This window comes from Triticum dicoccoides, chromosome 4B, assembly GCF_002162155.2.
Source record: "Triticum dicoccoides isolate Atlit2015 ecotype Zavitan chromosome 4B, WEW_v2.0, whole genome shotgun sequence".
Taxonomy (NCBI): Eukaryota; Viridiplantae; Streptophyta; class Magnoliopsida; order Poales; family Poaceae; genus Triticum; species Triticum dicoccoides.
The window spans coordinates 378,616,019-378,630,280 of record NC_041387.1 but is presented as its reverse complement, the minus strand read 5'-3'; the positions used below and the strand labels follow the sequence as shown (position 1 = coordinate 378,630,280).

General features: G+C 52.1%; 2 protein-coding genes across 2 annotated transcripts in view; one reads left to right on the top strand and one right to left on the bottom strand.

Moving 5' to 3' along the window:
- The window catches only part of LOC119296213 (putative tRNA pseudouridine synthase), a 24,167-nt gene extending 12,930 nt beyond the window's left edge, over window positions 1-11,237 (top strand). Inside the window, exons 7-8 of the mRNA XM_037574608.1 lie at window positions 9,301-9,720; window positions 10,538-11,237. Coding sequence (XP_037430505.1) covers window positions 9,301-9,720; window positions 10,538-10,969 — 852 coding nt within the window. The 3' untranslated portion in view covers window positions 10,970-11,237. The remainder of the gene's footprint in view (window positions 1-9,300; window positions 9,721-10,537) is intronic.
- A 177-nt stretch (window positions 11,238-11,414) lies between these two features.
- LOC119293646 lies at window positions 11,415-12,539 on the bottom strand. The gene is made up of 3 exons (XM_037572036.1): window positions 12,354-12,539; window positions 12,013-12,144; window positions 11,415-11,705 (listed from the first exon to the last, which is right to left on the bottom strand). Exons 1-3 carry the CDS (start codon window positions 12,432-12,434, stop codon window positions 11,514-11,516), a joined length of 405 nt encoding a protein of 134 aa, XP_037427933.1. The 5' UTR covers window positions 12,435-12,539; the 3' UTR covers window positions 11,415-11,513.
- Between the last annotated feature and the right edge of the window lie 1,723 nt (window positions 12,540-14,262).

Genomic DNA, 14,262 nt, shown 5'->3' with positions numbered 1-14,262 from the left:
AAAAGTTATCATAGTGTCTGTACACATGTTATCAGCTAAATGATGCGTAAATTAGCATGCTCTTCACATAGAAGTTATCAGGGGTATGGTCTCAACAACCTCCCACTCCTGTCAAAGTTATCATAGTGTTTGTATGCAAGTTATTAGATGTGCTATGTGTAAATTATCATGCTTTATACATATTCACCCTATCGTATTAACATTGTCCGTCGGCACCATCGGGGCGTTTTGCGGTGAGACCATCATAGCCACGCGAGGTGAATTTTGTTCCATTCTAATAGCACTACATAAATGGGTTTTTCTACAATCGTAATATAAAAACGAAAAGTCAACCATGAAAATACCCTTTCATCTGCACAAGGACTAGACATACAATAGGTGGTTGGTGAGCAAATGTACTAAACCAACGACCAAGGATCAAATCCCGTGAATGACCTATATTTTTGACCGCTGCTTTAATAATCCCGTAAAAATGGTGCGGCATGCATGCTACTTAATCCAGCATTAATTATTGCGAGATTTCGGGGTGGGAGCAACAATCGGGCCAGGATCGAAGCAGTACAAATGTGGCAGGTGCAGTTTTAAAGGAAACGTTAATTACTACCGATAGAATAGGAAACTGAAACCAGAAAATAAGGAAAGAGGGAAGACGAAAATCGGGAAAGAGGGAAGACGAGCGCGCGCCCGCATGATTCGGATCGAACGGCGAAGGAGTCGTTCGGATCTATTACTAAAATCTTGCCGACTGGTGGTTAGATTTCTCGAAACTTGCATGATATTTGGAGCCAACTGCTATGAGGTTCGTGTGCAACTACAACAGCTAGAGATGCCAACAAAAAATGTGACTATGGATAAACAAGATAATTAAACTGCCAACTAAGTATGCCCATATTGTGCAACTTCCTCATGCTCATATCCAACTAGGAATACTAAAATGGCCAACTAGTACTACAAAAATGACCAAACTGAATAAATTAATTGGATGTTATGCGTCTCTCTTACAGATGTCCTGCTATTTCAAGCACTAGTTATGGAAACCTACTACTAATACATAATCTGTTATGACCGGTTTGGTCTATACCCGAAAGAGGCCCATCGGGCATTAGTATTAGGGGCTTGACCCACAAGTTATCTTAGGCAAATTATTTTAGGCAAGTTATCTTAGGCTAAAGTTATAAATACTAGTTGTAAGACATCGTTTGAGATCAAGCAATAAAGATAGTTCTATCATATTGCCCGGCTCCAGAAGAGCCAGAAACCCTAGCCGCGCCGAACCCTAGCCGCTGCCGCCCTTCTTCTCCCTCGCGACGGCGCCAACACGCCGGAGCCGCCGCCCTCGCCCCCAAGCCTCGTTGTTCTGCCCATATAACCTACGGAGTAGAGCCGGTAGGAACCCTAGTCCTACCAATTTGGTATCAGAGCCAGGTTTCGACCATGTCTTCGCCACCTCCAAATCCACTGCCGCCACCACCGCCGCTGTCCGTCAACTCCACCACCGCCGCTGCCGCCAACTCCTCCACCGTCGCCGCCTCCGCGCCGGGCATCACGGCCTCGCTCTCGGCGGGCGCCACGGCGCCCTTCTCGGCGCCGACCCTCCCGGCCCCCGGCACCGCGCCGGGCCACGGGCGGCCACCAGCCCCCGTCCAACATACGCCGCCCCCGTCACCTCCCCCGCAGCAGTTCACACCGGAGACAATGGCCGGCGTCCTCACCGACCTCGTCGCCACGGTCCAGGGCATCCGCCTCTACCTGGCAAGTCCATACGGGCCGCCTCCACCGCTCCATCCAGCCATGGTCGCGGGTCAGCAGGCGCTGCCGTGGTACTCGGTACCGGGGGCCATCACCGGAGGCTTCCTGGCGCTCCCAGCCCCGGTGGCCGCACCGCCGCCTTGGCCACAATGGCCGCCGCAGCTCGCGACGGCAACCGCGCCACTCGCCGCCCACACACCGGGCCGCGGTGGCCCGCCTGGACCGCGCCGGCCGCGCCGTCTCCCGCCGCGCCATCTCTTCTAGCGGCCCTGGAGCAGGTTCCTCCACCGCCCCCGCCCAGCCCTAACCGGGGCCGGTCATCGCCGAGCGGGCTTCCGATCCAGGAGGTCCGCTTTCCGTCGTCACCATCGCCACTCCCCGGCTGGCTGCACAGGCCGCCCCGGCCTACCCGGAGACTCGTCCGCCGTCCGGTTTTCCGTTGCAGCCCGAGGCGTCGGGCGCCACCGGGAACTACGCCGGGCCTTCCACCATGGACCGCGCACCATCATCGGGCGCCACACCAGCAGCCGCCCCGGTTCGCCAAGATCAATTTCGCCACATACGACGGCTCCGACGACCCGCTTAACTGGCTCAACTAGTGTGACCAGTTCTTTCGCGGATAGCGCACGCCCGCCTCGGAGCGCACTTGGCTGGCTTCCTACCATCTCCGCGGGGCCGCCCAGACATGGTACTACGCCCTCGAGCAGGACGAGGGCGGCATGCCCCCATGGGACCGTTTCCGAGAGCTGTGCCTTCTTCGTTTCGGGCCACCGGTCCGCGGGAGCCGCTTGGCCGAGTTGGGCCGCCTGCCGTTCACCTCCACGGTGCAGGACTTCGCCGACCGCTTCCAGGCCCTGGCGTGCCACACGCCCGGTGTGACGGCCTTACAGCGGGCGGAGCTTTTTCTCGGCGGCCTTCCCGACCACATCCGCGTGGACGTCGAGATGAAGGGGCCCCAAGACCTTCAGACGGCCATGTACTATTCCTGGGCGTTCGAGCAGCGCGCCCAGGCCTTGACGCGTCCATTCGCGCCACGTGGGGGCCGACAACCTCCTCGGCCGTCTCCGGCAGCACCGGCGTCATCCACAGCCGCCCCGGCGCCCACCCCGGCTCCGACGCGGCCGTTCAGGCGCCTCACTCAGGCGGAACAGCTGGAACGCTGGCGCCTGGGCTTGTGCTTCAACTGTGATGCGCCCTATGCACCGGGCCATGTCTGTCCCCGCCTCTTCTACTTGGAGACGACAGACGAGACTGACGCTGAGACACTGGAGGATGGCCTCAGCGCTCCAGCCCTTGCGGAGCCCGTAGCGGCACCCGCGCCTGCCCCGGCCACCGTCCTCGTGGTGTCCTTACACGCGCTGGCTGGCATCCGTGATGAACGGACGATGCTCTTACCGGTCATAATCCAGGGCGAGCGCCTGGTGGCCCTAGTGGACACAGGGTCCACACATAACTTCCTGCCAGAAACCACCATGCGGCGCCTTGCATTACAACCAACCGGCGGCGAGCAGTTGCGAGTCACAGTCGCTAATGGCGACCGCCTCCGCTGCCACGGGCTCGCCCGCGACGTGCCCATCACTATCGGCGACGAGCACTTCACCATCACCTGCGCCGGCATCGACTTGGGCTGCTTCGACTTCATCCTCGGCTTCGACTTCTTGCGCACTCTTGGTCCTATTCTCTGGGATTTCGACGCGCTGACGATGACCTTCTGGCGGTTGGGCTGCCGCATTCAGTGGGACGGCATTGGGGGTGCCGCACCCACACCACCACTCCAGCTGGCCGCGACCACCGCCAGCCGAGCACCCCCTCTTGGAGAGCCTCCTCCAGCAGCACGCTGACATCTTCACCGAGCCACAGGGGCTGCTGCCCGCCCGCACGTGCGATCACCGTATACATCTTCTGCCAGGCTCCGCGCCGGTGGCGGTCCGGCCTTACCGCTACCCACAGTTGCAGAAGGATGAGTTGGAGCGGCAGTGTGCGCTCATGCTCGCGGCAAGCATCATCCGGCTCTCCACTTCGCCATTTACCGCGCCGGTGCTTCTCGTCCGCAAGTCAGACGGCACCTGGCGTTTCTGCATCGACTACCGTGCCCTTAATGCTGTCACACTTAAGGACAAGTTCCCTATTCCGGTGGTCGACGAGCTCCTCGATGAGCTCCACGGGGCGCGCTTCTTCACCAAGCTGGACCTCCGGTCGGGGTACCACCAGGTGCGCATGCACCCGGATGACATCGCCAAGATGGCGTTTCGGACTCATCACGGCCACTTCGAGTTCTTGGTGATGCCCTTTGGCCTCACCAACGCCCCGGTGACCTTCCAGGCTCTGATGAACGACGTCCTCAGGCCCTACTTACGCCGGTTTGTGCTCGTTTTCCTTGATGATATTCTGATCTCCAGTGCGTCTTGGGCCGAGCACCTCCAGCACGTCGTCATCGTCTTCAACGAGCTTCGAGCGCACCACCTCCACCTTAAGCGCTCGAAGTGCTTGTTCGGGACGCCTTCGGTGGCCTACTTGGGCCACGTCATCTCGGCCGACGGGGTGGCTATGGACGCCGACAAGGTGGCAGCCGTCTCCGCATGGCCGATGCCTCACTCACCGCGGGCTCTCTGCGGGTTCCTCGGCCTCGCCGGCTACTACCGGAAATTTATCCGGGAGTTCGGGCTCATCGCGGCGCCCCTCACGCGGTTGCTTCGCCGCGACGCTTTCGCCTGGGACGACGAGGCGAAGACGGCGTTCGAGGCCCTCAAGGGGGCCCTCATGACGGGCCCCGTCCTCCAGATGCTCGACTTCGACCGCCCGTTCGTGGTGGACTGTGACGCCTCGGGCGCAGGGTTCGGCGCCGTGCTTCATCAGGGCGATGGGCCCCTCGCCTTCTTCAGCCGGCCTTTCGCTCCGCGTCACCTTAAGCTGGTGGCATACGAGCGGGAGCTCATTGGCCTTGTACAGGCCGTTTGTCATTGGCGGCCGTACTTGTGGGGACGGTCCTTCCACATTCGCACCGACCACTACAGCCTGAAGTTCTTGCTGGACCAACGGCTGTCGACCGTGCCGCAGCACCAGTGGATCAGCAAGCTCTTCGGCTTCGACTTCTCCGTCGAGTATCGGTCGGGCCGCCTTAACACCGTGGCCGACGCGCCGTCCCGTCGCGACTCGGACCTCGCTTCCTCCGCCGACGAGTCCGCCGGGGCGGCCCTGTGCATCCGCTCTGGGCCGACGTTCGGCCTCTTCGCCAACATTCGCCACGCCACTGCGACGGCCGCCGACGCCGTCCGTCTTCAGCAGCAACTCACGGCCGGCGACCTGGAGGAGCCTTGGCGCTTCTCTGACGGACTGCTCCTACATGGGCGCCGGGTCTTTGTTCCGGCGCAGGATGATCTCCGTCACCAGGTGTTACAGCTCGCCCACTCGGCGGGTCATGAGGGTATGCAGAAAACCCTCCATCGTCTTCGCGCCGACTTCTACATCCCTGGCGATCGCGCCCTGGTCCGCGACTGGGTTCGGTCTTGTCAGACATGCCAGCGCAACAAGACAGAGACCCTGAGGCCGGCCGGGTTACTCCAGCCCTTGGAGGTGCCATCTCAGGTCTGGGCGGATATATCCATGGACTTCATTGAGGGCCTTCCCAAAGTGGGCGGCAAGTCGGTCATCCTCACGGTGGTCGACCGCTTCTCCAAGTACGCCCACTTCATCGTGCTCGGCCATCCATACATGGCGGCGTCAGTGGCCTGGGCCTTCTTCGACGGCATCGTCCGTCTACACGGGTTCCCTGCTTCGATCGTCAGTGATCGGGACCCAGTGTTCACGGGCCATGTCTGGCGCGACCTCTTCAGGATGGCGGGTGTCCAGCTCCGCCTCAGTACGTCGTTCCATCCTCAGACGGACGGACAGTTCGAGGTGGTTGACAAGGTCATTGCCATGTATTTGCGTTGTGTGACAGGTGATCGGCCTCGCGCTTGGGTGGACTGGCTCTCTTGGGCGGAGTACTGCTACAACACCTCTTATCACTCCGCCCTGCGCGCTACGCCGTTTGAGGTGGTCTATGGTAGACCACCACCGCCTATACTTCCGGTGGATCCGGAGACAGCTCGGACGGAGGTTGCGGGTGACCTCATCCACACTCATGACGAGATGCTTGCTGAGGTTCGTCAGCGTCTCCTTCAGGCCCAGCAGCTGGCCAAGCACTACTACGACGATCATCATCGCGAGGCGGAGTTCGCGGTGGGTGATTGGGTGTGGCTGCGTCTTCTCCACCGCTCTACGCAGTCACTCGACCCGCGAGCAAAGCGCAAGCTCGGCCCTCGCTACGCCGGGCCCTTCCCTATCTTGGAGCGCATTGGGAAGGTGGCCTATCGTCTTCAGCTTCCAGCCCGCGCTCGCATCCACAACGTCTTCCATGTGGGGCTGCTCAAGCCTTTCCGTGGCGAGCCACCGGCGGCTCCCCTGGCGCTTCCTCCCATCGCCGATGGTCGCATTCTTCCAGAGCCGGCAAAGGTGTTGCAGGCGCAGCTCCGTCGTGGCGTCTGGTTCATCCTCGTTCAGTGGGCAGGCCTTCCGGAGGAGGAGGCTACTTGGGAGCAGCGTGAAGAATTCCGCCAACACTATCCAGACTTCCAGCTCGAGGACGAGCTGTTTGCGCAGGCGGGGAGAGATGTTATGACCGATTTGGTCTATACCCGAAAGAGGCCCACTGGGCATTAGTATTAGGGGCTTGACCCACAAGTTATCTTAGGCAAGTTATTTTAGGCAAGTTATCTTAGGCTAAAGTTATAAATACTAGTTGTAAGACATCGTTTGAGATCAAGCAATAAAGATAGTTCTATCATATTGCCCGGCTCTAGAGGAGCCGGAAACCCTAGCCGCGCCGAACCCTAGCCGCCGCCGCCCTTCTTCTCCCTCGCGACGGCGCCAACACGCCGGAGCCGCCGCCCTCGCCCCCAAGCCTCGTTGTTCTGCCCGTATAACCTACGGAGTAGAGCCGGTAGGAACCCTAGTCCTACCATAATCATGTACAGAAAAAGTGGGTAAAGAAATCAAAATATTAGCAATGGCTTGTGTGAATTACCCACAAACAGCCCGTGGTATGCAACTTCTATATAATTTAACTACAATCACTAGAGGAATTTAGTTACAGCCTGCAACTTCTATATAATTTAACTACAATCACTAGAGGAATTTAGTTACAGCCACGAAAAAACGAGAACAAAATCATGTAGCAGACAACAAAATGCAAAAACTCATCATCGGCAGCAGGCGTATCATATAATCGGCAAAATGCCATTGATTATTCAATTAACAACGAGAGAAAACCAACTGATCATCTGTGTGGTACGCAACTAAAAAAACAGTGCGTGCAATTTGACAGCAATGCAAGCCAACTGAGCATGTGCAAAAAATACACCTCATATGAAGCATGCTTTGTGCAGTGTAGTCGACTTCCTAGAGGTTCCTGTGCAACTACAGAACCTGACTCGCCAACTATGTACTGCTCTGAGTGAAACTTCACCAGACATGTCTGAAAAAACAACTAAAATTGGACACCTAAAGCAAAACGGCTAGCCACGCATTCAATCCCCTGACGACTAGCACTTCGCCGGAGTCCCGTGCAAACGTAGAAACAAAGCATGGCCCACCCCCTGTGACCCACTCCTGCCGCAACCCCGAGCAACTGTTGTCGCCGGCGTCGTGCGCGGTTCCTCACAGTCGTCGACACGCGAAGCATCAACTCTGCATCCTAAACATCAATATGTGTGCAACTAGACTACATTGCATGCCAACTGAGGATATGTGTGTGCAATTAGTCCTGCCAACTTAAACATCAATGTGTGTGTGCAACTAGACTACATTGCAGGCCAACTGAGCATCCATCAATGTGTGCAACTAGACTACATTGCAGGCCAACTGAGCATATGTGTGTGCAAAAACACCCCAGAGTGCATGAACATGCTTTTATGCAAATGTAGTCAACTTCCTTGCCGTTCTTGTGCAACTACATAATCTAACTAGCCAACTACGTAATGCTCTCCGTGCAGCTACCTAGATCTGTTAAATACATAGGGGAGATGGTGCCGGAAACCGCAGATGTGGACGTGAAACGCCAGATCTGGGTCCTAGGTCGTCCTCCATGTAGGAGCTCGGAGGCATGACGCCAAAAGCCCATGTTATCTAAAGCAGCTGAAAATGAGACAACCACAAGTACATCGAAAGAGCGTGAACCCTTGAGGAGCCGTTGGTAGTCCAGAACACTGAACCTAGACCATGGTAAACCTGCACTTATAACAAACTGAGGAGACATCTGTAGTCCTCTCACGGTAATTCCTATGAGCATATCTACTCACCTACGGTCATCCCAAAACCAAACTTCTAGTTCTTCTTTGAATGGTCATTCTATGTCACAAACTACAAGTTCAAAAGATGGTAATCCAAAAATATCAGGACATTCATTGCTGGGAGGAAACATTCTTATCAGAACAGTCATATACTACAACTCATATTTCATCGGAGCTGCTCATACCTCTGCTAACAGAAGAAAGTTGGCACCTATGTTCAATCTCTCCCCCAAGTACGCAGCAATGGCACCTAGACAGCACTGTAATCGGCCGTCGGCGTAGGGGACCAAGGGAAACAGGCCCTCCCGGGTGCGGCGTGCGTCGCTAGGAGGAGGCAGCAGGAGGGGGACGGCCGGGCGCGTGCTAGGCGCGGCGCGCGTCGCCGGGAACAGGCAACTGGAGGAGGCGGCCGGGGGTGTACTTGCCGCAGCGCGCGGCGCAGGGAGGTGGCTCGAGGAACGTGACGGCCGAGCGCATAGCCGGGAGGAGGAGCGCGGCGGCGGCTGAGCGACCCCTGCTCCAGCTCATAGAAAGAGGAGGGAGGAGACGGCAGCGCTGCTGGTCTAGCTCCCCGGCTGATCTGCTCTCCAGGCTTGTCCGGTCCGCCGCCTCACCTCGACCTCCCGGGCTCCTGCTTCACCGGATTTGGTGTAGACGAGGAAAAGAGGATAAGGGAAGCCTTTTTTTCTCGGAGAGAAAGTAGCGAGGCGAGGATAGTGTGTGGGCTCCGACAAGATAACACCTGCTCTTGCGGGCCGATGGATTCGACGCATCGAGCGGTCTCGGTGCGGCCGCTCGGCTCGACCAAATAGTGCGCGTGCACTTTTAAGATTTCAGGTAAACAATTTTGGTGATCTGCCAGACAAAAAATGAAGTACAAGGCGACATTAATAAAGCTGAACAAGTGAGGACGTTTTTTTGTTCAATGTAATCTTCGCTTACACAGTTTCCAGAATTAATATAAATCTGTAAAAAACCTGCCCAACCAGGTCCAGGTGATATTTCCACATTTCACATTTCCCCCCTGTCTAAGACAAATCATGCGTATAACCCCAAGTGCGGATATTTCTATGGGTCATTGCTGGATAAATTTGTGCCATGCGAATGATTACCATTTTTGTACAGCACATTTAAGGCAGATATGATCAGATAATAATTTTACCCATTCACTTTTCATTCAATTGTTTCTGCACAAGCTTCATTATACTGTTCCTACTTGCAGGGAAACCACCCATTTCATAATTACACTGCTCGTGCGAAGTACAGAAAAGTTCTAGCTGGAGCACACCGAAGGGCCAAAGAAACAAGCACAATATCGCATTCCATCCCCTCCGAAATGGTTGCGGACCAAAGCACTTCTGGAGATGGAACCACTTCTGATATAGATGAGGAATACTTAAACTCTCCATCAATACTTGATTCTAGTGCACCAGAAGACAATTGTAAGATGGATAATCCTGAACTTCCTGAGAGTCGTGTGCAAATTCAAGCTAGATGGCTCCATGAGCCTAATGACAATGACAGACTAAGTGCATCACACTTCAGAGATATCCTCACCTGCTCATGTGGTGAGTTGCAGAGTTCATCAGGAGTTCAATTTGTGGAACTGACGATATGTGGAGTATCTTTTATGCTACATCAGGTATGCAGAGTCTATGAAGAAACACTCATCAATGAAAACTAAATTCACAAGATGATGTTAAAGTTTTTATAGACTTTCTTTCTAGGCTTAGTTATTTTTCTGTCTTGTGAATTGAATGGTATATTGGTAACAAAAATGCTAGACTTACGAATGATTTCTACGTAAACTTATGGAACTCCCTCGTCTCCTAATCAAAACTGTCCCCCTGAATTTCAGGGGGTGGGCCCTGTGCCCCATTAATATCCAATGAAGGGCAGCCCCTTCACCCAGTAATTACTCGTAGATGTAGCAAAGCTCTATTAGTAATGCCCATTGCCCAATGCCCCTCTTCACTAATTAGCTCTCTCTAAGTTGGATATGTGGTTACTAAACAGTACTCCCTTCACAAATATAAGATCTTCTAACTTTTTTCTGAATCAGATGTATATAGACACATTTTAGTGTGTTTGTTCACTCATATCAGTGTGTGTATAGTCCATATTGAAATATCCAAAACATCTTATATTTGTGAACAGAGGGAGTAGTATTCAGCATTTAGTGTCAATAAACTAGTCCTTTCTTAAATGTATGCATAACTAGTAGATTAGTTTAGTTCTGGTTTTAGGATGTACTCCCTCTGTAAACTAATATAAGATCATTTGGATCACTAAAATAGTGATCTAAATGCTCTTATATTAGTTTACGGAGGGAGTAGAGTTTATTGCTGATATACTAAAACTAGCATGATGTTTGAGATGAATGTTTATCGTAACAGTAGAAGTATTATGCATACAGATCTCTGACTTTTCAGTGATGTTATTCCTTTTCTTGACCTCAGATCCGGAAAATGGTTGGTACCGCGGTGGCAGTGAAGCGTGGATTACTACCCAAAGATATTATAGAACTTTCGCTTGCAAAGTTTTCTCGCATCGTTTTACCAATCGCCCCATCCGAAGTTCTGATCCTTAGAGATAACAGTTTGTGCACGAGGAACAAGCAAGGGAGTATTGTTCGGCCTGGCATCCAGTCAATTAATGAATCTGAAGAAATCAAGAAGGGTGTAATGGAATTCTACAAGGCGGCTCTTGTGCCTGAGCTAGCAAAATTCCTGGATGCATCCCTGCCTCCGTGGCAAGAATGGGTGGAGAACTTGGACCACTTCACCAGCATACCAGATCCTCAGCTGGATAAAGTTAGGACAGCTTATAGAGCATGGAAAGACGATTACGACCGGGTAAAAATGGCTCGAAAGAATACTGGCAGTGGCTAATTTGTCTTTATCAAGCTGATGACAAAGTGGATGAGGAACCAAACCACATACCCTTAAGTAATGTTTTTCTCAGGCAATACTCCATACAGGAGCCATACTTTTTTTGGGAGCCAATGTTAGGGTTGCCGTTTATCTAACACTGAGAGCCTGAGCCATTCATTGATCAGACTAGGAAAACCTGCAGACTGTAAGTGTTGAATTTTTTTGCTCCCCTTTCATCAAACTTGCCAAAAGTATTGATGCAATATCAAGGATTTGATTTGATCGAGTGCCTAGTTTTGTTCCATCCTTACAAGTACTCCCTCCGTCCGAAAATATTTGTCATCAAAATGGACAAAAAAGGAATGTATCTAGAACTAAAATACATCTAGATACATCCCCTTTTATTCATTTTGATGACAAGTAGGGCGGGGGCGGGGCGGGGGCGGGGGCGGGGGCGGGGATCTGCTAGCTCCATCAGGTTCTGCACGTTTGTATAGATAGAGTGGAAATCATCATTTTTCTTCTTTTGGTCAGTCTGTATCATATCAACAAATTTTGTAGGCTAGTTATATTTTGGTACAGAGCGTATTATAGCTTCTAGGCGGAAAGTATCCGCGCAAGTGGCCGTGGCTTGGAGGACGCTGAGGCCCAACTCGTCCAAGGCCTCGAGGATGGAAACCAGAAGCCCCGGGCAGCTCTTGTCTGACAACACATTGACGAGGAACGACCCGTGTCCTAGGGTTTCAACGTTCACCTGCATGCGGGTACCAGATCGATTAACCAACTGATAAATGCAGGGAGGGTTTTGGAAGCTTTATGCATGCATGTGTGTAGGAGCGGTCCTACATCTACATATGTATGTGTGCAGTGTACTCCTACTGTTTCAATCCAAATCTCCCTGCCTTGTGTTAGCATGTGTGAAAAGGAAAAGAAGAAACGCCACTACTTTTTTAATCCCTCTATAAAGAAATATAAAACACTCTTATATTTCTTTACGGAGGAAGTACTAGCTAGCTATAGTAAGTATATATGTAAGAAACAAATCTAGCATTCATGCGTACCGTCGGGTAGGAGGTCTGTCTGCTGCGCGAGTCTTGCGCCGCGCAAGCGATCTCCTGATTCAGCATCACCACCTTCTGCTTCAGCTCCTTGATGTACTTGGAGGCGTCCATGATTATGGACGTGTTGCTCAGCTGCAGCCACGCATGACATCCATCTACTTAATTAAGTCGCCCAGAAAGAAACAAAGAAAGAAAGAAAGGAAGAAGAAAGAAAGAGGTAGCAGGCATGGTGAAGTTCGCACAACCAGCTCGATCGTAGGCGAAAAATGCATATGCATATGTGGAGATTGCACAACTGGGACGGAAATTGAGAAACTAAGGGGAGGGGCCGGATCAATTACAGCATGGGAGTGGGTGAGAGAGCGAAGGAGTTGCAGCTTCTCCTGCAGAGCTGCCGCTTTCTTGCGCTCCCTCGACATCATCTCTCTCGCACCACAGCACAATCTCTGAATGGAAGCCAGGCGAGAGAGACAGCAGAGAGGAAGAGAGAGCTTGTGGGTGGGAGCAGCTTATGGCTTAAGAGCATGGAACACCGAGAAAGGCGAGAAGGCTGGAGCTCGCTCTCCATATCTATATAGTGGTCTCCCCGGTGGTCACTCACGTGACCTTCTGCTTTCCATATATTACTTCCATCCCAAATTATTTGTCTTAATTTTGTCTACATACAGATGTATCTAACCCTAAAACATGTCTAAACACATCTGTACCTAAACAAATATACTCCCTCCGTCCGGAAATACTTGTCATTGAAATGGATGTATCTAGATGTATTTTAGTTCTAGATACATCCATTTTCATGTATTTTAATGACAAGTAATTCTGGGCGGAAGGAGTATAACACAAGTAATGTGGAATGAAGGAAGTATATGAATTATTGTTGCTATCTTCTTGATTCTCTTACTTAATACTTCATCAGTCTCAGAATATAAAATCATTTTGCAAGATATTATAGGGCAGAGGGAGTAATATCGAAATATGTAGCCATCTGATCGATAGCCGTGATCTCATGTTTTCATGTTCGGTTCCATTAAAATGCTAAAAAGTTTCCTTTTAAAAGGTGGAGGACCCCGGCCTATCTGGGCCATGCATTCAGCCACTTTATTAGTTATTCATAAAAACCTTACAAAGTAATACATCAGTACATCTGAAATCACCATCTTGACAACATCTATCGCTACTCTTATCCACTTGATAAAGGGGTGTTGATAGTCCGAGCCAAATACCAAACAGACCTCGCACCATAGCCTAACATACAAAACCGAAGGCCCCAACCAAGCCACATTGTCGGATCTGGGACACACACCGGCCCGGCGCACTCTCGGAGGCCGCCGCCGTCTCCCACCGATCCATATTCAAAGCTGTACCGACGCATCGACCTTGCCAGGGCTAGCTGTCGTCGACGTCACCATGATGCTAGACAACGCCACCATCATGCGCTCGTGCATCATCACGCGCCCATCGCCGAGACCTCGCTGCTCCAAGCCGCCAAGACCCACCATGATGCCAGACAATGCCACGCCGCTCCTCCTTCGCAAACACACCTGCTGCCACTGGTCTTATCCCCTCCGCCTGCAGTTTCTCTAACCGAGCACCTGAACGCTCCGGCCGGCGCCTCCAAGAAGTGCACAACACACACAGTGCCGCCGCTAAAAAGTTGAATGTCACTTATTTCATTCCTGAACTTTTAACAGAAAAGCGTGAAAAAACATATAGAATTGTTTTTCTTTTGGTTGGCACGAGGTTGCTGACATGAAGATTACCCTTTTCTGATACAAGCATAACGGGTTCACCCTCTACTTCTGCATAGGCATAGGACGTACACAACCAACAACACACACGCACTAATGGAGGCAAAATACATAGCCACACATGACTAATATAGTTGACCGTCTGCTCCAAGCGTAGACACAACCATAAGCATCGGTCAGGATTCCTGTTGCTAAAGAATATATCACGAATAAAGCCACTATGTACACTGATAGATCCTGCAGCGGAGATGCGTTTTATTATTAAAAATTATATCGTTCTTACATAGCCAAAATGACCAAAACTAAGTTGCTGCTCTCACTCATATGAGGATTCTTTACTAGCTTGTGACAAATGCTTCGTAAGAGCATCTTCAACACCGACCCTCCAACCGCTCGCACACATTCGAACTGTACAGTTCGGACGTGTTTTATCATCCAACGAGGGCCTGTATCGATCTGTCAACCAGTTCAAACGCATTTTTCCTCGCAAATTGGAAGCAAA

Bases quoted from the DNA above. Each gene is read 5' to 3' on its own strand.
- LOC119293646 (XM_037572036.1), bottom strand. From the start codon at position 12,434: ATGATGTCGAGGGAGCGCAAGAAAGCGGCAGCTCTGCAGGAGAAGCTG. The intron at 12,145-12,353 runs GTAATTGATCCG...GCGTGGCTGCAG, and splicing joins CTCTCACCCACTCCCATGCT to CTGAGCAACACGTCCATAAT. The intron at 11,706-12,012 runs GTACGCATGAAT...ACCCGCATGCAG, and splicing joins GACAGACCTCCTACCCGACG to GTGAACGTTGAAACCCTAGG.